This window comes from Paramormyrops kingsleyae, chromosome 6 (genome assembly GCF_048594095.1).
Source record: "Paramormyrops kingsleyae isolate MSU_618 chromosome 6, PKINGS_0.4, whole genome shotgun sequence".
Taxonomy (NCBI): Eukaryota; Metazoa; Chordata; class Actinopteri; order Osteoglossiformes; family Mormyridae; genus Paramormyrops; species Paramormyrops kingsleyae.
Window position 1 is genome coordinate 3,350,900 of NC_132802.1, and position 22,734 is coordinate 3,373,633.

Sequence of the window (22,734 nt, forward strand, 5' to 3'; positions counted from 1 at the left end):
TGAAAGGTGTGAAATAAAGATTGCACAGTCTGGTGGAAACTTGTTTCCATCACGCAACGGAAAGCAGCTCATATTCCTCGAGCTGGCTCTGGCTTCCAGCCTTGTTCAGAAAGGCACGGACCTGGGATATGTCGAGCAGATTGAGCAGCTGCAGCTGGTGGTAGACTTTCAGCCGGTACTCTTCCATCTGTTCTTTCTTCTGCTCCGCTGTGTCATAGTCTTCCTTCTCGATGGCGCAATGTTTCTCCACATCAAGGCGGGCCAGTCGCTCTCCGACCTGGCTGGCAACCAATCAGAGAGCTCAGTACGCTAGCAGCAGCATCAAGATGCGATCGGAGTAAAATACTATTCAAAGGGGGCCTATTATGCTCATTTTCACTGTTCATAATTTCATTTTTGGGGTGTACTAGAATAGATTTACGTACGTGAATGCTCCGAAAACACATTATTTTTCTCACATTGTACATCTCTATTTACTCTGTCTATAACTGTCTGAAATGCTATTTTAGAGCTTTAAGCCCCACCTCCAATGAGTCCAGTGTGCTCCGATTGGTCAGCTTGCGCTACACATTCCTCCCCTGATCCTTGCAGGAGGGTGTCCAATAAGGATTGTGTTACGAGGCGACCTAACCATGTCACGGAAGTAAGGGCTGGAATTCCAATGAGGCATTTCAGGCAGATTACAGAAGGGTGGTTTCTGTGGTGAGAGTTGCCCACTTTGGTAGGTACTCTGGGCCTTAAGATTTTGCAGACTATTTACGTGCACATAAAGCTATATAACACAGAAATGGAAAGGGAAAGCTGGTAAAGTATAATTGACACCCTTCAAAGACAGACATTTTCTCCTGCATGCAGTCTTGGGGGAGTTACAGATTATACAGATGACCAGATGAAGTTTTCCTGAAATATCTTAATCATTGCCTTAATCAAATTGCCACGCCTTATGACTTAAATATTCAACCAAGAGCAATTTCCTGCTCAATGATTACTATCAGCACACAGGGAGCAAATATTCATTAAACTTAAACACATGCTCTTTAACTTATGATGCCAGGAATCTTAAAATTATAGGTACAGTGCTACCTCAGTACTCGAACTCATTAGAACTCGAATCTCTTAAAAGTCGAACCAACCAGTTCGGAAAAAAAACTGAATCTCAGAAGTCGAACCGTGAACGCCGACCTAAGATAACTTGTACGCGCGGGGAAATGAGTCACGCGGCACGTCTCTCAGCGGAAACAAAGGGTAACGCTTCAGTCTCAGCCTCACATTCGCTGTGTGCATGTTTACACTAGCTGAATACATATATTTAGACAGTAAAAATACATTTAGACAATGACAGACAGTAACAGTAATTATTATATACATTTAAATACATTTAAAAATAGAGATTTCTTATTCATTATTTTAATATCATTAATAATAAACCATTAATACAGTTAATTATAATAATATTGTCGTGCCGAGCTGGGACGGAACTGAGACAAAGGCGCAGACGTCAGGGTATCGGGGAATACGGGGTTTAATTACAGGTAAGGCAGGCAAAACGCAGACGGACAATACAATGACCGGACTGGGGAAACAAACTGAAACACGGACTAAATACAGAGGACTAATGACAACAACCAGAAACAGCTGATCACACAGGGATTCCACACGAGGTTAACGAGGGGGCGTGGCACACGGAAGGAGCAGATGATCAGGGCAGGACACATTGGGTTTTTTTCAACTTTACACATTGTTTGGATACATTTATTTTCTTACTTTACAAATTACTGTTTTGATAAATGTGCTTAGATGTGTTTAGTAAAGTATATGCTCTTCTTGTTTTATCCGGTTCATTTTGTGTTTAAATGCTAAAAAAAACAAAAAAACTAAATAACAAAAAAAACATATTTAGGTGTAATTTTTTGGGGCCAGGAACCAATTAATTGGTTTTCCATTATTTCTTATGGGGAAAATTCTATCAGAACTAGAACTTTTTAGAATTCGAACCCGAGTTCTGAACGGATTAAGTTCGAGTTCTGAGGTACAACTGTATTTTCACTTCCACCATAGCCCATTCTATGGATTCCAAAACTTCTACACTGGCTGATCACAACTAAGTTACAAATGCAATTTTTTATTCACATGCATCTGTATTTCAGTGCATGTTTGTCTGTTCTCTTATTTGCCCATTTTCTTTGTCCCTTGTGGCAAGAGCCAAACACTCCCATCTTGTGAGCTGTCTGGCCATTTAAAAGACTTCATAAAAGCAGGCTGCTGTATTTATTTCAAGAAACAAAACGCACAAGCCTTCATGAGTATCTGTTTTTTTTTTTTTTGTATAAACTCATACATTTGTTTGCCATATTTTTAGTCCCTATATGAAAGGTACAGTAGGGACTTGCCTGGAACGTGAACCAGCAGACTACTGGTTATCAGTTTAGCATTACCTTGCTTCTGTGCTGACTGTGGCAGTCATAATGAACATATAGTTAATCATTCCTCCAGGAAGAGAGATCGCCACAGTTAATTTAGCCTCATGTCACATACTGACAAAGTAATTTAATAACTGTAAGACTTTTCCATCCGGGAAGAGTTAATTATTCACTTATAAACCATATGAAGGAAGAATAATTTTATTGTACCATATTACTGTAAATCCCTGATATCTCACTGCGGTCCATATAATAAACAGTGGAAAACGTCAGCTGTGACCCGGCTTCCGGGTCCGGGTACCTTCTGCAGGTCAGCCACGGCTTGCTTTAGCGTCTTGGCCAGACCGTACTGCTCGCGCTGCACACACTCCTGTTTCCTCTCATCCAGCCGGCAGATGATCTGGGCCACTGCAGGGTCCTGGTATATGTGGAAGGCCAGGTCATCCAAGGGTGAAATGGAATCGTGTTTTCTGGGTGGGTGGAAGAACAAATCCACTGTCAGCATGTCAAACTAAAAAACCCAAGTATGTCCTTGTACAAAACCTTACAATGTTCCAGTTTGGTTCTTCACATGTATGTCATTTTTATGTAAACAATATTATGGCGCTTGGCAGACCCAGGCATCACAGCGGCAGGAAGGAGACGAGGCGAGATGGTTTTAAATAAGACAAAGCTCTTAAAAGGACTACACACACACACACAGAAAAACTGTGCCTCTCATACACATAACGGGAAAATGCAGGGAGGGCGGAGACCACACAGTAGGGCACACACACGGTAATCAATTACAGAGGGCACAGAAAAACCGGCACAGATGGGGGCACACAGAGATAAAGAGACTTATACAAACCGTGACACAGCACCACTATTTCCAATAAGAAATACACATGGGCTACGAACAACCTGGCTCGCACAGCATGCAGGGAAACGCTAATGGGTTCCACTATGGAAACACTAACGGGTTCCACTATGGAAAGGCTAATGGGTTCCGCTATGAAAACGCTAACGGGTTCCACTATGGAAAGGCTAATGGGTTCCGCTATGGAAACACTAACGGGTTCCACTATGGAAAGGCTAATGGGTTCCGCTATGGAAACGCTAACGGGTTCCGCTACGGAGAGCCATCCCGCCAAGGCTACAGTATATTATTGAAGCAGTTCAGATTAAGTATTTTTCTAAAGGGTACAACAGCACGGTTCACCTAGGAGGTAAACTTATCTTTAGTCTCTATCCTTAACCACAGTACTGACAGACACAAGTATATTTAAATGTGTTTGTACACTTGGGACCTTAATGCTTACTTAAATAAGGCTATGTGTTTGACCTTCTCCTTTTCATTCCCATTTCTGAGCCCAGCATTAAATAAACCCTGCGGGTAAACCGGCTAGTTGACCCTCTGTCTGTGGGGACCGCGAGAGCGAATGTACGTTCTGCCTCTCTACGAGCCATGCAGCCAGCATCTCACCATAGACACACAGTTCTCATGCCTACAAGTCATTCTGTTCTTGGATTTGATCACATGTGTAGAGATAAACATCTTCAGACGGTATACAACTCAATTATGTCTTACCCTAAATATGTCCCATTTAGTGACATATCCTGCTGAGTATTGTTGAGATAATGCTCGATCAGTTGATCTGTAGTAGGCTGGGGAGAAAAAAAACAATGGCAATTGTTTTTACAGTTAATGGCAGACTAAAACTGTACTAAATCTATCATCTACACACATTAGGAAAATTATTACTGTTTTGCTCACAGAAAAATCATTTACACAGTACTTCAAATAAAAAAAATTACTGTGATGTTACTAACTTAACAGCTTTTGTTTTCTTGAGCACGAAGGAACCTACAATTGTTTTGGGATTTAAGATCTCCCATTATATTAATTTTGTTCCAAAACATAACAAAAATTACTCAGGTACCTGAAAGCATATCATAGATAATAAATAAAACATTTATAACGACAGAAAAGCAGAATACTTGCAATCCTCAGAAGCTATAGAAAATGCAGTCCTTGTTATGATACTAGAGTTGCATTATGTGGAAACAATGACGGTATTGTTAGTTGAAATCCATTCTGCAATAAAGAATCTATCTCGTCCAAGAGACATCAATCTACAAGTTGATCGGATTACCCTTGTTTCACGTCCTGTGTGATAACGCAGCTCTCTGAGTCATATTACCACATTCTTCCCCATGCCTACAGCCCACTCAGATGAGCCGTGGGGGCTAATGTCAGATCATTTCAGATTTACATATTGTCTGAGAAATTCCGACTTTTGCCTATAAAGTTGCAGCATCATTATATTACCTGGTAACTAGCTTTAATATAACTTTGATTACTGAATGTTCTGGAATAAAGTTACCCAAAGGTTTTGTATTAGCTTGAGATTATGTCAAAGAAATCTTTATAATGATCCAATGTTATTACACTTGTTAATGAAATCAGATTTGTTGAAAATTTTAGTTTCTTTTTTGTGACTGTCCTTCCACAAATTAAACTCTTGTCTAACCTAAAAATCCATTACAAAAAGCATTAAAAACTATTTCTTAGGCAAAATCACGACCGCATTGACAAAGTTAAACAATGCAAAAAGCGCCCCCTAGGAGGCTGACAGTTGTAGCATCGATGGAGACCAGCTAGGAAACACTTACAAACACATCCGCCGAATCGCTATCCACTGCATCTCCCAGAACATTCACAGCAATCAGTGCAACCTGAAATCAGACAAACACCAGCTATAGTACTAAATAGGGTTAGGCTTCATTCTGAACTGTAGTGATGACTTAATAATTTTTAATTCATTTCACATATCATATATCATTTTGGTGAGAGACATTCTTATATGTGCTACTCATAAAATATGACTAAAATGATTACTTTGAAAAAAATCTACTCTTTTTATATTTTTATGGCACACATAATTTACAATATTATAAGATAAGCTTAACTGAATGTCACATTTGTTATGCCCAAAAATATATTTCAGAGAATTAATTTAAATTATAAAATATTTTTTTAAATGACACATATGTTAACTGGAGGTAACAGTGTTATATACAGTGGAAACCACTTATAGTGATCACGGTTATAGTGATCAAATGCTTATATGAATTATATGAGCTTATATGAATATATGAGCTTATATGAAAGCTTGGAACAGAATCATTCCTGTATAAATACTGTTTAAATAATTTGCTCATAGTAATCAATTAGTCCAGTTACAGTGTTCATTTTTGCGTCTTTTTAAACGTGACAACATATGGAAAAATTCAAACTGTGGTCATTTTTATTACTTTACTGTGATAGCCTACGTGCCTTATGGTAACCTGACTACTTCTGCTAGCTACCCGAGGCTAATGCTGCACACACAGAAATCATGACGGTCTTATCATAAACTGCAAAACCGAGCCAACTAGATATATGCAGCAAAACTAGAATAAGTGCTTTGAGGCAATCTAATGTTGTAAAAATTCGATGCATAAATAAAACTGAATTGAATAGAATATTTATGTACAGTACTGCACTGTATTATAGTGTGTTTAAATTATATACAGTTTTTGAAAAATTTGAAAAACATTTGAAACAGCTGTATTGTATTTTGACATTGTCAATAAAATTAAGTACATAGTAACATTGTCCATTTTTTTAACCTTATATTCATATAATAAATATAGAAATGTGAATTAGATAGTAATCTGCCTGAGACGTAAAGAATTAGAAAAAATGGTTATAATGATCATCCCCTTGTAGTAGTCAATTTCACCCAGACAGATGTGATCACTATAAGTGTTTCCACTGTATTTAAAAAATTGCATTTTGGTGTTATAGTATTGTGTGTTGACATCCTGAACTTGTTTCCATTACAAATTGAAATCTAAAAGCATAGACTGAATTTGAGCATAAAATTTTGAACTGGCTCCAGTCTTGATGCGGTTTTTACCTGATTGTACAGATTATGGGGACTGGCATAGTTTCTGTGGAAAGTCAGCCTCAGGTGTGTTCCGACAGCATCCACATGAACAGACTTCAATTCCCGTGCCTTATAGCCCGTTTTCTCATTGTCCGAAAGTGACACATACCTAGACGCAGAGTCGTTCATCAAAAATATCAGAGCTTCGAAGAGCCCTAAAACATGATGGATTGTATGTCTATTCAAAAACACTATAAAAAAAATTGTACAAGGGTGGAAAAATTGAAATTCTAAATTGGTGCTGCACTGAAATCATTAGCACGCTAATTTACAAGACTGTATTAATGGTACAGGATTTGTTTAAATATGCAAATATAGCACGGAAACGGGAAATTCCACTGTGTCTGGGGAGGGTGGCTATCAAGTAACAGCCTGACTGTAATGACTGTCTAGAGACACCTGTGGATGTCCAGGACGCAGATAATGGAGAGGGAGCTGACCCGAGCCTGTGGAAGTGGCCTGGTCCGATCGGGCTATCGCCAACGTGGAACTCGATCTTAGAGGGGATCAGGTGCTGGTGGGCCAGCAGCTGCACCCTCCGCACACGGCTCCGATCCACAAGGCGCAGGGTTACCTCCTGGGGATAAGGGCAGAGCCTGTGCCCAGCAGGGGGTGCAATTACCAACAAAACTCATAGTCCTTCGCCCCCCCCCCCCAACTTTCCCTCAGGTAGCCAAACAAGCCCAGTGAAAGAAAAGAATGCACGGCGTATTGTTTCTGCTATAACTTCTAGTTAGAAAAGAAGTGCTTCAATATATTTTACTTTCTTCCTGAATTCTCAGCAAAAATCACTAATTTACTTATAAACAGAATTTTTAAAGGTAGATTTAAAAGTATCCTGTGCTTATGAAGTCCTAAATCAAGCTCAAAATAAATAAATCACAGGGCCCTGATGGCATCTTACCTATAGTGTTAAAAGAGATGAGGGATATTATTTGCCGACCCTTAACATTACTGTTTCAAAAATCCTTATCTGAAGGTGTGGTACCTTCTGATTGGAAGCATGCCAACATAACGCCCATTTTCAAAAAAGGGGATAGAAGTAATTTGTCAAACTATAGGCCAATCAGTCTAACTTGTATAACTGGTAAAGTTATGGAGGCTATAATCAAAGAGAAAATGGTAGATTACCTGGACTCAAATAACATTTTGAGGGATAGCCAGCATGGATTTAGGAGAGGTAGATCCTGTTTAACAAATCTGTTGGAGTTTTTTGAGGAAGCTACTCAGGAAGTTGATGATAAGAAGGCCTATGATGTCATCTATTTAGATTTCCAAAAGGCTTTTGATGTTGTTCCCCACAAGAGGCTCTCACTTAAACTCAAAGCGACAGGTATTTTAGGAACTGTAGCGACTTGGATTGATAACTGGTTAACGGATAGGAAGCAGCGAGTAGTTATAAGAGGCTCGATGTCACAGTGGGCCTGCGTTCATAGTGGGGTACCGCAGGGTTCAATTTTAGGACCACTTTTGTTCCTAATTTACATAAATGATATAGACACCAATATATACAGTAAACTGGTGAAATTTGCAGATGACACCAAGGTGGGTGGTGTAGCAGATACTGAACTAGCGGCTCAGCAGCTACAGCGGGATCTTAATTTAATTAGTGACTGGGCTGACACCTGGCAGATGAAATTTAACATAGACAAATGTAAGGTACTCCATGTAGGGAGCAGAAATATAAAGTACAGGTATTTTATGGGACCTACTGAAATAAAGGTAGCTGATTATGAGAAAGACCTTGGTGTGTATGTTGATGCTTCCATGTCTCATTCTCGCCAGTGTGGGGAAGCAATAAAAAAGGCCAATAGGATGTTGGGGTACATCTCCAGGTGTGTGGAGTTTAAGTCAAGGGAGGTAATGCTAAGATTATACAATTCCTTGGTGAGACCTCACCTAGAATATTGTGTACAGGTTTGGTCACCATATCTTAAAAAGGACATAGCGGCCTTAGAAAAGGTGCAGCGTAGGGCCACAAGAATGATTCCTGGTCTTAGAGGAATGTCATACGAGGAAAGGTTATTTGAGCTAAATCTGTTCAGCCTCAAGCAAAGGAGACTGAGGGGGGACATGATCCAGGTCTATAAGATTCTAACAGGTTTGGATGCTGTTCAACCGAATAGTTACTTCAGCATTAGTTCAAATACAAGAACTCGTGGCCATAGGTGGAAATTAGCGGGAGAACATTTCAAACTGGATTTAAGGAAGCACTTCTTTACACAGCGTGTAGTCAGAGTATGGAATAGTCTTCCTGATAACGTAGTGCAAGCTGAATCCTTGGGTTCCTTTAAATCAGAGCTAGATAAGATTTTAACAACTCTGAGCTATTAGTTAAGTTCTCCCCAAGCGAGCTCGATGGGCCGAATGGCCTCCTCTCGTTTGTATATTTCTTATGTTCTTATGTTCTTATGATCTTAATACATAGAAACATGATATTTAAAAACAGAGTTAGACATTTGACTGGAACACTTCAGATGAAGTATCCCATTTCGAGATTACACAGGAAGGAGCTCTCCATCCAGTCTCCATACGCCACCTACAACACCTTGAATGTCCTCTGGTCACGCAAGCAGAATAAGGGCATGTGTTACCTGGCTGACCTCCAGCCACTGACTGTGGGCACATGAATCATTAGCCCCTTGGCGCTGAAGTTGTCCTCGTGACTGGAGGAGCTGACCACTACAAAGCCAATCTTACGCGGCATCTTCTACCTGTGTGCTGTCACACAAATCAGAAGAAATGAGAAAATTTAGATATCAACCAAAAGCGCAAACACTTGCAGATGTTTCATGTTAAACATTCTATATGGCATTAAGAACTATGCGAATGTCAGGATCGACCCCCGCCTTCTCCGATCCGTGTCTGTTGTCGTTTGGCTAGCAGGCATCCCGTCCCTTTTCCCCTGTTTGATTAGGTGTAGCTTTTTGTTCTGTTCCTATTCTGTTTCCCTGCTCCCTGGGCCAGCGCAGGGCTCAGTGGCTAAAGTTAACCCTAACGAGACACAGGGAAAAGGCCTGGATGGCCAGTGATGGCTGCTGGCCAAACAGGGAGACAACAGACAGGAACAAGACAGGGCGGGGAACGGTCCTGACATACAAAACACATGAACAACAAACAGATGCGTCATCATGTATTATTTTTGCTAGCAACAATTTTATTTACTTCTAGGACACCCGTGCACATTGGAAAGGACTCCAGCCCATTTGGAGGCACGCACACACGTACGCACGCACGCACGGAGGGACGCACGCACGCACGGACGGACGGACGCACACACGGACAGACGGACACTACAGGCAATTTATAGATATCAGTTTGCCTAATTACAAGTCTTAGGACTGTGAGAGCAAACCTACATGACAATGGGATATGTACACTCCTCACACAAACCACATGGAGACAGTGATAGCACTGAGAAACCGTGCTGCCTTCCAGAACTTCCAATTATTCAACTCAAATGTATATTCAGTACCTCCGGGTTATATGTATAAACATCCTTTACAATTCTTTGTTAAAGGTAGCAGATTGACTTAACATTAAACTCTTCTTCTGTTCAGCTTTGATCAACCAGGAAGTGACATCAGAGCCAGTCAGTGGACCATTGTGGCTGCGATCACATTCTCACGTAACTTTCATCGTCAACAACATTAATTTACAGTGTGTCCGAAACAGGGCTGTTTTCATTAATGAAAACTAAAAGAAAACATTATTGTAAACTGAAATGATAGGAAAATAAAATTTCAAAACTGCAAATAACTGAAAACTATGAATCTTGCTTCTGAATCTAGTTGACATAATGTGCACTGTGTAATCATGTAGGATTCTCTAAACAACAGGCACATAAAATAGCTTGACTTCTGATTTTTACCCAGAAAGAAAATGACTAAAACCGAAACAAAAAAAAATAGAAAAATAGAAAGATATCTTTCAAATTAAAATTAACAGAACCACAATGAAAAGTAACAAAACTGGATTTCAAATGAAAATTGAAACAATAACATAAAAACTTAAAAAATCTAAACTATAGTAACACTGGTCTGAAATTATTATGCACATGTGATAATAGTAAATATGTTTTGAACAGTTTGACCAAACTGATCAATGACTATACATGTCAAAAAGGCTATCAGAGGAAATTTTTTGGAAAATCAAAGCTATTGAAATGAATATTAAAAACAAAACAAAGTTAAACAAAAAACCTGAAAATGACTGTATGATGATATAATGCAAGGCATCTCTTAATGTCTAAATGGGTAGAACTGTGAAATAATATGCAAAACAGCATGGACTGCACTTTGGATGGCGTCCCACAGCTGACGTCCTCCCGCATTGCATTTTCCCGTAAATCGCTTTTTTTTCCACCAGCACCCACATGTTTTTGATGGAGTTCAGGTCGGGTGAAGATGGTGGCCAAGTCATCAGCTTGCTTGTAGAGAATCCTTTTCAAGCCGGACGTCTGTCGCACTTTGAGAAGCATGTGGAGGGGCACTGCCTTGCATAAAGATGCAGTTCGGCTTTGGGACTTGTACCATGTAAAAGTGCCTTCCGGTCATGTGCCATAGTTCACGTCTGGGTGGGGGCCATTCCAGAATGCATTCATCAATTCCAATCCAAATCAGGAAATGGAACTGGAGTTGGGATTAGGAAAAAAAACTATGGGGAACAGAATTGGAACTGGATTCAAATTTCAGGAAGATTTAAATTCCAGTTCCCCTTCCTGATTTGGATTGCAATTGATGAACGCATTCTGGAATGGCCCAAACCCTGGTTCACACTGTTCAGCTTCACCCCGTCATTAGCTTTGAACGGCCCAGTGCCTTTGGTGCCAAAAATCCCTGCTCAGATCATAAACCCACCACCTCCATGATGTCGCCTCTGGCTAGCAGGAGCTTCCCTCTAACCCTATGCACCATCTATCTGGGCCATCCAGCATCACACTTCATTCATCAGTAAAAATCACTTTAGTAAAGTCAGTTTCTAAGTTTTCTCTGGCCCACTTTAAACACTTCTGAGCGTGTGCTTTACTCAGGGCTGGTCTGCTGATATACTTCCTGACTGTTCCAAGGATTGTGCATCGTTTGCCACATTTCACACCCAACACAACGGAGTTCTTCACGACATCTGAACTGTTCAGTAAGTGAAATTCAGCAAGAATCTGCTTCAGTTTACAGCTGTCACTGGCACTAATATTCTTAAATCCTTTTCCTTTGGTTCGTGTCCTCTGTTTGTTCACACCTTTGACTGCTTTTTTCCACAGTTCGGTGGTCTTTGTGTAATATCTTTGAAATCTCTAATGTTGTTTTGCCATCAGCCAATAACTGCACCATTTTATCTTTCTCACTTGCTGACAAGTCTTTCTTTTCACCCATTTTGATTTGTAAATATAGAAATATTTGCAGCTTTACTTCCTGTTTGACGCTATGAAACTTACATAATAACATCAGACAGTGATTTTATCTGTTTGCTATTGTCTGCAAAACAGAGGTCACACAGCGTTGCATAACATAGGTATAAATAAACCTATTACATTGCCCTTAGTACAGGATAGACAGTGAGCCATTCTGTCTACAAGTTCTTAAAATATTTTAAACTATTACACTTGCATAATAATTTCAGAATGGGTAAAAAGCGTTTAGCGGCCAAAGTAGCGGTGTGGGTAAACATATTGGCTTTAATTTTACGAGTACGTTTATTTCTCACCTCGGATAACACTCAAGGGAAATTAAATCTGGACGAAATGTCAAGGCACCACCTCCTCAAGTCATGACCATGTCAGATCAAGTCACATTAGAAATAATCCGACAGCTGCAATCCTGAAAAGAACGGTAAAACAATACGATTAGAAAATCCGTATACGTAGGTGGTGATACATATCCACCTTATACATTTCAAATCCATAAGCGAACAAAAACGACCTGATAATAATCCCAGTAAGCAACATTCAGATCGCAACACATTCGTTTATCATGTGGAATTCTGATGCGACTGCATCACTATTCAAAATAGATAATGAGGTACGTACGGACAGAACATAAAAATAAATGCACCGACCCAAAGCATTTCCACACTTTATGCGAAAGTAGCCCAATATAGTGACCAACCACATCGGCATTTGCTTGTTACTTTACCCATATCTCCATAACCACCGGTTGACAACAGCTGACCCAAAGCTTAACGCACGCGCAGTTGCAATCACTGGCGCAGATGCTGGGGATAACGGTACATGTAGTCCTTACGGTGGGTCCGCTGCACGAGTTTCAAGGATTCAGTGGTTTTATTTTTACTTTTGATATCATGTTAGGGTTACAATTTCAGTGCTGAGTATTAGAACATGGATATTTCTATGTTCGTTTGTCACTGAAGACATTTAACACACATATACATAGGCTTGTTTTCCAAAACACTAAATACAAGACTAAATACAGTAAATTAACCAAATGGGTACTAAGCAGGGGTCAACACCATGGTGAATTCTGGCGGGCATTTTGTTGGAAATGCAATTTGTACGAACATGTATTTCAATTTTTACTACGTAAGCTACGTAGTAAGGGTCGAAGGTGTGCGTTGTCACGCCTCCTTTTTTGTGGTACATTCCGATGTCAATTGAGTCAATTGAGTCGCGCATGCGCTGCCTATCTGAGTCAACCGTGTTAAACTATTACAATATAAAGCAATTCAAGTATTAAAGGACTTTAGAACATCTGCCAAATCTGCACCCTTATGCAATCTGCATAAATTTTCATAAAATGGCTCATTATCTTTAATTTTATGTAAGACATTGGCAAAGCCACTCACAGGAGCTGGACATAAACGTTTCCTGTATTGCTTTTAGTTTTTAAATTTTTTTTAGTCAGTTTTTAGTTGCCTGTCTGACTTTCCACGGTGGCGCATGCGCGACCTACCACGGTTGATTCGGATCCTGTAATGCCCCGGAAAGGTTTCAGATCACTTCCGGGTGTCACTCAGAAGAACATGGCAGCTGCAAAGTGCTCTGAGGATCAGTGGATTGAAATACAGAAAGCTGCCTCGGAAAAGAGACGTGAACTCGTGTTACAGGGTCCCAGCATCGACAAGAAAATAGTTTCTGGAGGTCTGGATGTCAGTATCTACTCCTTGTCGCTTTTGAACTACCTGGAAATCAGTCAGTGCGCGAATTTGACTAAGGTCCACCCGGAAATTGCGAATCTGATCAATCTTCAGAGCTTAATTTTATGCAGAAATAAGTTGTGCTCTGTCCCTGAAGCGATTGGAAATTTGAAATCGCTCAAAGTTTTAGATGTATCAGTCAATGATTTGACATGTTTGCCCGTCGAGTTGTCGCATCTTTCTGAGCTGAACACCCTCAACGTGAGCTGCAATAGGATAAGAAGCCTACCTGATGGTTTGAGCAAGTGTGTAAAACTGGTGTCCATAAACGTTTCCAAAAATGAGATTAGTAACCTTCCCGAAGATTTATTCTCCTCTGATCTGGAACACCTCAGCACAATTATTGCCTCGGAGAATGCGATTGAAGAACTGAGTGGGAATATATACGCCTTATCTGCCCTCAAGGTTGGTATAATTTCGTTGATAAATGAATCTGAACATTTTACATGCAAAACTTCACTGGTTTTTCATCCCACCTTAGGCGTAGTGATTTCAGGGAGTTGGATGAGGGAGGTGGTGGCAACGGTCAAACTTGTCGGGGGGGGGGGGGGGGTTAATAAGATGGATGAGGCTGATTATTATTAATAATAATAATGAGTCTCGATTCGCAGTTGAACTGGACGAAGAGTTGGCTTTCATTAACATTATTGCTTTTTTTGTCCTACAGAATGTGGACCTTTCCAACAACAAGATTACTGAAATCCCATTCGATTTGGCCGACTGTTCTAAGCTAAAGGAAGTAAACTTCCGAGGAAACAAACTAAAAGATAAGCGTCTAGAGAAGATGGTGAACGGCTGTCAGACTAAATCTATATTGGACTACCTGCGGGCGGGTGGCAGGGGAAAAGGTAGAGGGAAACAACAAGAGGCCAGTGCGAAGGATGAAAATACAAAAGACAAAAGAAGAAAGAAGAGATCGGATAAGCACCAAAAGAATAAGGAAGAGGATGAAGAACTGGACGACTTAAACCAAATGGTGGTGAAAGTTCTACAAGTGCACGATAGCGACGCAGCATTTACCATTAAAGTGGCACCACAGGTTAAAGATGTTCGTCCATACATCGTCTGCTGCATTGTTAAGGGTATGAACCTGAAGCAGGGGAATGCTCTTAAAAGGTTTCTGATGGCACAGGTAAATAAAATAAACCTAAACCTAAAATCGACTTGTTATAAAAGACGCAAATGATTATACTCGCTTTACCACCAGATGGCGCCCTAGGTCAGACAATTTCAAAGCCGCTGTATGACACTACAGCTCGGTGCTCCTTTAGCGACTACCTCGGATTTTGGCCATTCGTAAATATTACGGCAAAAAAATGTCATTTTCCGAACACAGCGCACATTTACGACCAAATTTCATACACCTGACAACCTTGTAGGGCTAGATTAATAGCAATCTTTGTAATGAACTATAAAAGAAATCGAGTAATATAATGAGACGTAATTTTTATGTTTTGCTTCCAGATCAAGCTCCATGATGAGATATGTGAGAAAAGGACCTCTGCCACCATTGCTACTCACGATCTCCATCGGCTTAAGGGCCCCCTTCTATATGATGCCCGGTCTCCAAGAACACTTAAGGCAGGCTGCTATAAAAATTATTTGTTTTTTGGGAAAGGAGAAATCCCTTGTGAAATGCACCTATTAATATTCATAAGAATCTAACTCCTGTCACTTCATGTCTGATCTCTATTTGTGAAGTGTGGATGGAAATACTGTATGCGGGGAAAATGGGGCGAAAAAAGATGATTAAATTTAGAAAAACTTTTTTTGACCTTCTTATTAGAATCTCTGGAATTTAATGCAGTAAAATTAATCAAGATCCAGTTAAGAGTTTTATATGTAATCAGGCCTCATCTGTTTCTTATTTAATCTGATGTAACGTTTGCATTCGTCAGAATCATCACTGTAATGGACCTTGCTAGATTATTGCAGGAATTAAGCATGTGTTTGGTTTTATTATTTTCGCAATAAAAGTGAGTTGCAGAAGAGATTAATTATTAATAGATTATGTGCTTCAAGTTCCTAGGGTTTGTGCAGAATCCAATTTCTGAAACCAATAGTTTAATTAGGTACCCAGTACCATCATGTTACAGTGAGTCTTAATAATAAATGAGTGCTTAGAACGTCTTTGCTACCCTCCGCCTGGCAGTGAATCTCCTCCAGCGGCCGCAGCTTCCTGTACTAGAAGAAGATAGTCTGTGTAAATTTGTGTCCTTTGCATGTAAAGACATTCTGGGTGTTCATCTGAAATGTGGCACCTCTTGTTTAAAGTGACAGTTGGCATCTTGTTAGATTGAAGTGCTTTATTTATATTCTGCACAAAACCACAAGCCTTATGTCGCGGGAGCAGGCTGCTGGCTTGTCTTCTGCAGCTTTGCGCGTCGTCCATGGCATGACTGATTACTAAGATTTTTGTCAATCGCACAGGCTCCTTTAAATGCTTTGGTTATGTTTCCTGAATGCACCCTTTGTGCAGCTTGTGCCTCTGAGCCGTAAGGAGATGAACGCCACAGAGTTGCTGAGGCAGCTGCAGTTCGAGGCCGAGGAGCAGAGGAAACATAAGAAGAGGCAGAACGTCTCGGGCCTCCACAAGTAAGACGAGTCTGACCTCGACTTCCCCGCCGTCCTTCCCGTGAGCCACAGCGCATGAGGGCTTTTGTGTCAGCCTTCATCAAACATTAAATTACCCCCTTTACAGCACAGTAAATGTGAGGAGTAAATCTGTGATCGCTTCAGTATGTGTGAGACATATCAGGGCCCTTATGTTTGCTGAAGTTCATGTTCCACCTATTTGGAAGCTGCGATGAAGTTTCTGCTTTTTTTTGTTTTGTTTAATATAAATTGTTTCTGGAACAAAAGCCCACGTGCACTATGGCTCACGCAGGTAGCAGCAGTGAGTGACTCATTCATGACCTAATAACTATTCAACACCCACACAAATCCTATCTAATATATATACACACACACACACTATGCACATATGAACATTGTGTATGTGTATATGCGTAGAGTACCGGGCCAGCCCGCCTTGTAGGTCATCATGGGCTCCATTTTATATTGGGGCACCAAAGAGTGAGTGGAAATAAATGGAAAGGAAAACTTCTGCTTGCATTCCATGAAATTAGTTATTTACACTAGCTTTAATATTTCACTACTCTCCTTGTAAAACAGATGCGATGTACTGAAATATTTTTAATATAGGCCTAAATGAAATGAATACCCAGAGCCGGCCCTGATATAGTATATAGTAGTATTTATAAATTACATATGTATATGAGTGAGTAGGTGTATGTGTCATCTAGTTCTATACATTACTGCTTAAAAACTAAATGCATTTATCTGTTATTCGGGTCCTTTAGGCTGCAACAACTCTCTGTGGCTTTTTTTTTTGTGTTGCCCTATTACTGGGCAGTGGCTTGCCAGATGTTAGCTTCCCATCACTGTCAGTAGATACTATATTTGCCCCCCCCCCAACCTTCCCCCAGGTATCTGCAGCTCCTTGATGGCAAGGAAAACTACCCCTGTTTGGTTGATGCAGAGGACGATGTAATATCCTTCCCGCCAATAACCAACACCGAGAAGACCAAGGTAATCACAGCCAGATATAGCGACTTCAGTTTAGGCTCGCATTTGAGGTCAATGCAAGAAATATAGGTAGTACATCATCAATGCATTTTAAATGTAATTGTTCTGAATAACATTGTTCAGCATTATTGTACTAAGTGGTCAAAGAATCACCAAATCAAATTGAGTTATTCTAATGCTATGAACTTCCTAACATTAATGCAGTATTTTCAGATGCAGAGGATAGAATCATTTTACGGTCCATTTGTTCTGGCCACCACACACTCAGGTGATTTTTAGAAATGCCTCCTCTTCTCCACAGATGAGGAAGAGCACAAGAGAGCTGTTGTTAGAGGTGACCAGTGCTATCAATCTCCAGACCTGCAAAGATGTAATGGATGCTCTGATTGTGGTAGGCCTGAATTACCGTCTTACGAATTATGAAAATGACAGGGTTTCTGTAATTCTTTTCAACAGCCATTCAAAGGGACCAGAGTTCATAACGTTTCTTAAAGTAACCAAAACGGTTTCAGGCTCTCCAAATGGGCGCGATGGTGCCACATTGCATGTAAGGGATGGATGTGCTGTCATGTGCTGTCATGTGCTGTCATGTGCTGTCATGTGCTGTCATGTACTGTGTGCTAAATGCTCCTGTTTTACCCGGGGATGTAATTATTTACCCTTAAGGATTTTACTAGCCCCTCACAAGCCTTAGGTTAAGATTAACGGTGGGTAGCAAATAGCAGTCTATGGTTTACAATTAAATAGGCCACTATGGATCATTATAATAACCTTCCCTCACAACCCACTGCTGCATTTCTACCTTTATTACTATGATGAGGATTTCAGCCCGTGCCCCCGCCCCCACCCCCCCAATGCACACACAAACACACTTGTGCTCCTAAACAGTGGAACACACTACTCCAGTGGTGTGTCAGAAATGTAGAAATTTCGATGCTTAGTCCTCATCCATTTTGCAGGGCCATTTCACAAAGCAGCAGCCCACAAGTTTGTTGTGACGATGTAAATTTACGTCTTCAGCCCAGGATTCCTGTGTGTGTACGATAGCAGAGATTTGTGCTGATTTTATTGGAGGACGAGCTGCCAGTTGCATGATGTAGGAAGTAAGGGAATCGACATGTGGGCTGACCCACATTAAAAAGTCCGGCATGTTGTGCCACCAGAGGTGTTTGGCTTTACGTATTTGGTGTAACCGAGAGGTAAACCTATAGTATGCCAGCCAGTACTGTGGCCTTAGTGGCTTGTTTTGTTTTCTCAGTTCTTCTTGACTGAGCTCAGGTAACCTATAAATATTTAACAGTTCTTCTGCAAACCTAAGCTGGAAATACTGCAACATTTCTAAGGCAAATTTCTCCTCAATTCATATTTGCATGTCAGTATTCACCAGAATATTTACTTCAAGAAGTCGCCGTCTGTAAAATTGAAACTAACCTGATTCATATGAATTTTCATTTTAGTTAGGTTCCACAGAAGCAAAAATAAGGCTTCAACTATTATTTTCGCTCATGTATTTTAACAAACGGGTGCTTATCAAAAACCCTTTTTGCTCTTCCCAAAGAAAATGGCAGAGCTAAACAAGGCTACACTCGAGCTAAAAGAAGAAATCGTGCCTGAGGATGTGGAGCCGGATTTGGTGCACAGTGAGCAGCCCTTGGGGACAGTGTCAGAAGCCATGAACGACGCCGTCTCATCTGAGCTAGTGGTGCAGCAAGTTCGGGTTGTGGATTTGGAGGGAAACCTCAGGGTTGTCTATCCCTCCAAAACAGACCTCAATGTCACTGTTAGCAACCTGACTGTCATTCGATAGGAGTCGAAAAGACCTTGTGGAAGCGTATTGTTTTTTATTTCAAATTTGTATCCTAATTTTTTCGATTGTCCCATCATTCAGCCGTGAGAAACAAAATGTTTGAGAATTTGATGATATAGCAATTTAATTGGAATAAAGTCATCAGTGAAAAGGTGTGGTTTATTACCCTAGATCCTTGTTAAAGAATACCTTGTTAAGATCTCATTAATGATAATACAGGCAGTTCTGAACCCTTACAAATGAATCAAATTTTACTAAGTTGGGTTTACCTTCTATTCAAGACACCTTACAGCAAAAAAACACAAAAGATACTAAAATACGCTAAGAACACACCTTAAATAAAAAGATAAAGTGTAAATATACTTAAGGGAGTATAATTCTTTTTTGTGTTAGTGCTTTTGTAAGCTCTTGTGTGTCTCAGTAAGTCTTGATTTACTTAAGTCGGTAGATTTTACCAGGCGGGGGGTTGCCTTTGGAGCAGATTTTAGGGTGTGTGGGGTGGGTTCAACCCCATAATTTTACTACCTGGCTGCGTGCCTGAAGCTTACCACGTTTCTGGAGAGCAGGAGGAAACCGGAATGACATGCAAAATGAACAGAGGTGGAGTCAATGATTCCTTTCTGAGGAATAGGTTTCAGTGGCACTGCTACCCAATAATCCAAGCTGCCCTAAACACAGTCATATCTGTTGTTATTTGGCAGAACACACTCGGGATAAAATTAACAGTTGAGTACATTTTAATTAAGTGTCGCTTTCCGTCTTGAATACTGAATTTACGCCCTGGGTTATGTGAGATGGTCTGGGGCTTCAGTATATCACGCTCAAATCTCAGGGACTGGGAATTCAGAGGTTAACTTTCAAGTAACGTGAATCGGATTACCTATCAGATGGCTGTCAAAGGTGCTGGTGACTGGAAAAGAAACGTCACGGCGCAGGACCAGCACCAGAAAGTCCTGCCAAGAACGCCGGGGTTTGTTTAAAGTATTAGATTTAATAACATGAAACGAAACTACCCTTAAGCAAGCGGCAAATGCAAACAAATAAATAGTAATGAAAACAACTTGCAAGCCACGACCCAAGAAAATAGCTTGGTCTGAAGCCAACAAGGAGAGCTGCCGAAAGATGAAGTGGAAAAATGCGGGCGATGTGGACGGGGGGCGGCGCTCAGATGCTCAGCGCCCGTGCGGACCTGCCCCCCCCAAAGCCTCTGTCCCCAGCAGGGAATCTGCGAGACAGTCCGCTGTTTTTCGACCCGTTACAAAATGGACGAACTACACAACAGATTTAATAACAAGATCGAGTCCCCTGATGTTACAAACCATGCGGGGAACTGCACAGAAAAGCAGCAGCTCACTCCTGCCTCCCATCAGGGGGTCCCGCATCACCAGCAGCGCGGTTATCGCCGCAGTCCCCTTCATTTCCAAAGCTCCGACAGTGCACCATGAAGACTCTAACGCCAAGCTATTAACAAGCATAACGAAAGAAAATGCTCTATTCCGGCTATACGTGACAAACCAAGGGAAGCCCAGTAACTTTAAGTCACGTTTGATTAACGGCAGCGTCGCCCAGGCTGTCGCTGGGGAAGGAGCTCGGGCGAAGAATCAGCTGGTGGGGGTCCGATGTCAGCCGGTCAAATCGGCCGAAGAGCAGAGATCCCGTGCGATTAACACCGGCTCCAGGGACTGTGAGGCAGGCATGTGTGCCTTAAAACATGCATCCGGGAGGAAGGAGCCGTCCAGCGACGCCGCTGAGGCCGGACCTCACTGTGACCAGGACAGGGATGAGTGGACAGAGACGGACGTTTTGCGATGCCTGCAGTCTGGGGACTATTACACGGACCAAAGGATTTCCGAATGGATTTTGAATGTCAACGCCAGCCTGTTTTGTCCATCTAGCGGTTCAGTGGGGAGCATTGGTCCAAGTGAAGAACAAGATACTTCCATTAAGATCGTGTATGACCGGGAGTGATAAGCGGCTCCGCGCACCTTCCGAGATCTGATGCATAACTTAAGTCCGAAAAACTCAAGGATACTGATGCAAAACCGTTTGAGCAGTTCTTGTGCAGTTTTAAGTTTCCCTGAATAGGTTGGTGTTGACGCTTAATCAGATACTTTATATAGTCACCTAATATTTGCTGTTTGGAAGAATAGAGATATGTATGTGAGTACGTTTCTTCAACTTATAAAAATGATCTAAACATAAACTTGTGTTTAATTAGGCCTATATGTATTTTTTGAATGCACAGAACACTGAACAAATTATTTTGCCCTGATATGTGACCCATGCAGTTATGCCGCAGTTGTGACTAGTTCATTACCAGTACTGTTTGTCTCTATTTAAAGAACAGAAAGTGTAACAGACTGTGTAATGAATGTCAATCAGATAAATACAGTTTGTAATGGTGTATCTAAGTTTTGTATTATCTGATGCAGTAACCTTCTTTCATTTGAGCAAAACTTTAATGGTACAAAAAATTAAAGTACATTGTTGTATAGAAATATTCTTATTTATTGTTTCCTGTGTGCCTTAAGTTATTCATTATTATTATTATGTAAACATACACTACCAGTCAAAGTTTTTGCACACACTGAGATTTTATACATTTGCATGTTACATCACATTTACTAAAAATGCACTCAATATTCTTTGGCAACAAATAAATTCACAGTATGTTCACCATTTGAGTACCTTTATTACCAATAAAATGTCATATCTTTGATTCATCAAAGTAATATTCTGTAGCAGTTATAACAGCAGAGAAAATTCGAGGCATTCTACAAGGGACATGAAATACTGCTCTGTTTCATGGGATGAAACGGTTAACTAGTGCATTTAAAGTTAAAGGACAGCCTGGAATCTGACTATGGCATCACCACACAACCAGTTAATAGGATGTCAGACATACACTGTTACATACTCACTCCATGTTATAAAGGAATGTTTTATTTGACTTATATTTTCCTTTATATAACTTTCCTATGGTTAGCAAGATTTTAAAATTCTGCAGTTTATGAAATTAATGGAAAAGTGGTAAAAACCTGTGGTGTGTAACTAGTCTTTTCTCAAAGGCTGAAAAGGTTTTTGGTTTGAGAAAAACTATTTTACTATTTTGTAGCGTAACAAAATTAAAAGTGCGAATCCTGTCAGAAAATAACTTCTTGAATGTTTTGTCAGGTCATTAGACATTTTTGTGGTCAAAATCATGGACCCTAAAGCTGAAAGTGTCTGCTGTTCATATGGTATACTGTACCTTGCGACAGGCAGTCTGATATCTTCTGTTGAATCTCAATATCTTATCCTAGTGAACATAATGTTAACTAAATTACCACTACAAAACTGAAACTAGTATTAGAGTAAATTTGATTCCCATGCCAATGAAACAAGACAAAAAAGTCAGAACTGCAATCATAACTGCTATTTTTCCAGGCCCAACTGAGATGTGAGATTGAGTTACCAGCCAGACAATAACAATTGACTTACAATCTGCAAAGTGATTAGACAAATATTTCACTTGTCATGTGTTTGATATCATGTGGTTATCTCTTTTTCATTTTAACACATTTTAACATGATCCTAAATATGTAGAAGTACTGATGTGTGTTATTAATTAACTAGTGATTTGTTTAGAGTGAAAGAGGGGGAAAAAAACCAAGGAACCAAGCTAAAAAGATTACCATCTCCTATTCATGCTAACCATACTAGGTCAATTAGATACCCAAATATCAGCCAGTATGTAGTTAATGTTCCATTATTCAGTTTCTGGTCCATTCCAGGACGTTTCAGTTGTCCATCAGCT

General features: G+C 40.4%; 2 protein-coding genes across 8 annotated transcripts in view; one reads left to right on the forward strand and one right to left on the reverse strand.

The window, feature by feature from the left end:
- cep104 (centrosomal protein 104) overlaps nt 1-12,584 on the reverse strand; it is a 44,074-nt gene extending 31,490 nt beyond the window's left edge. For 4 of the 7 annotated variants that reach the window (XM_023793468.2, XM_023793467.2, XM_023793466.2 and 1 more), the window contains exons 1-9: nt 12,449-12,572; nt 12,098-12,210; nt 8,989-9,115; nt 6,835-6,990; nt 6,365-6,503; nt 5,076-5,138; nt 3,991-4,067; nt 2,722-2,890; nt 122-277 (exon numbers count right to left, since the gene is read on the reverse strand). In XM_023793468.2, the coding sequence (XP_023649236.2) occupies nt 122-277; nt 2,722-2,890; nt 3,991-4,067; nt 5,076-5,138; nt 6,365-6,503; nt 6,835-6,990; nt 8,989-9,101 (873 nt within the window). In that variant the 5' untranslated portion in view covers nt 9,102-9,115; nt 12,098-12,210; nt 12,449-12,572. Of the gene's footprint in view, nt 1-121; nt 278-2,721; nt 2,891-3,990; nt 4,068-5,075; nt 5,139-6,364; nt 6,504-6,834; nt 6,991-8,988; nt 9,116-12,097; nt 12,211-12,312; nt 12,395-12,419 lie in introns of those variants that run through there. The other 3 variants (XM_023793464.2, XM_023793463.2, XM_023793465.2) reach the window with 3 other exon arrangements.
- Nucleotides 12,585-13,325: 741 nt separating this feature from the next.
- lrrc47 (leucine rich repeat containing 47) lies at nt 13,326-19,089 on the forward strand. Its single transcript, XM_072713383.1, has 7 exons — nt 13,326-13,948; nt 14,211-14,675; nt 15,008-15,124; nt 16,023-16,138; nt 17,032-17,134; nt 17,433-17,522; nt 18,690-19,089. The coding sequence occupies exons 1-7, from the start codon at nt 13,370-13,372 to the stop codon at nt 18,936-18,938; spliced, it is 1,719 nt and encodes a 572-aa protein (XP_072569484.1). The 5' UTR covers nt 13,326-13,369; the 3' UTR covers nt 18,939-19,089.
- The last annotated feature ends 3,645 nt before the right edge of the window (nt 19,090-22,734 follow it).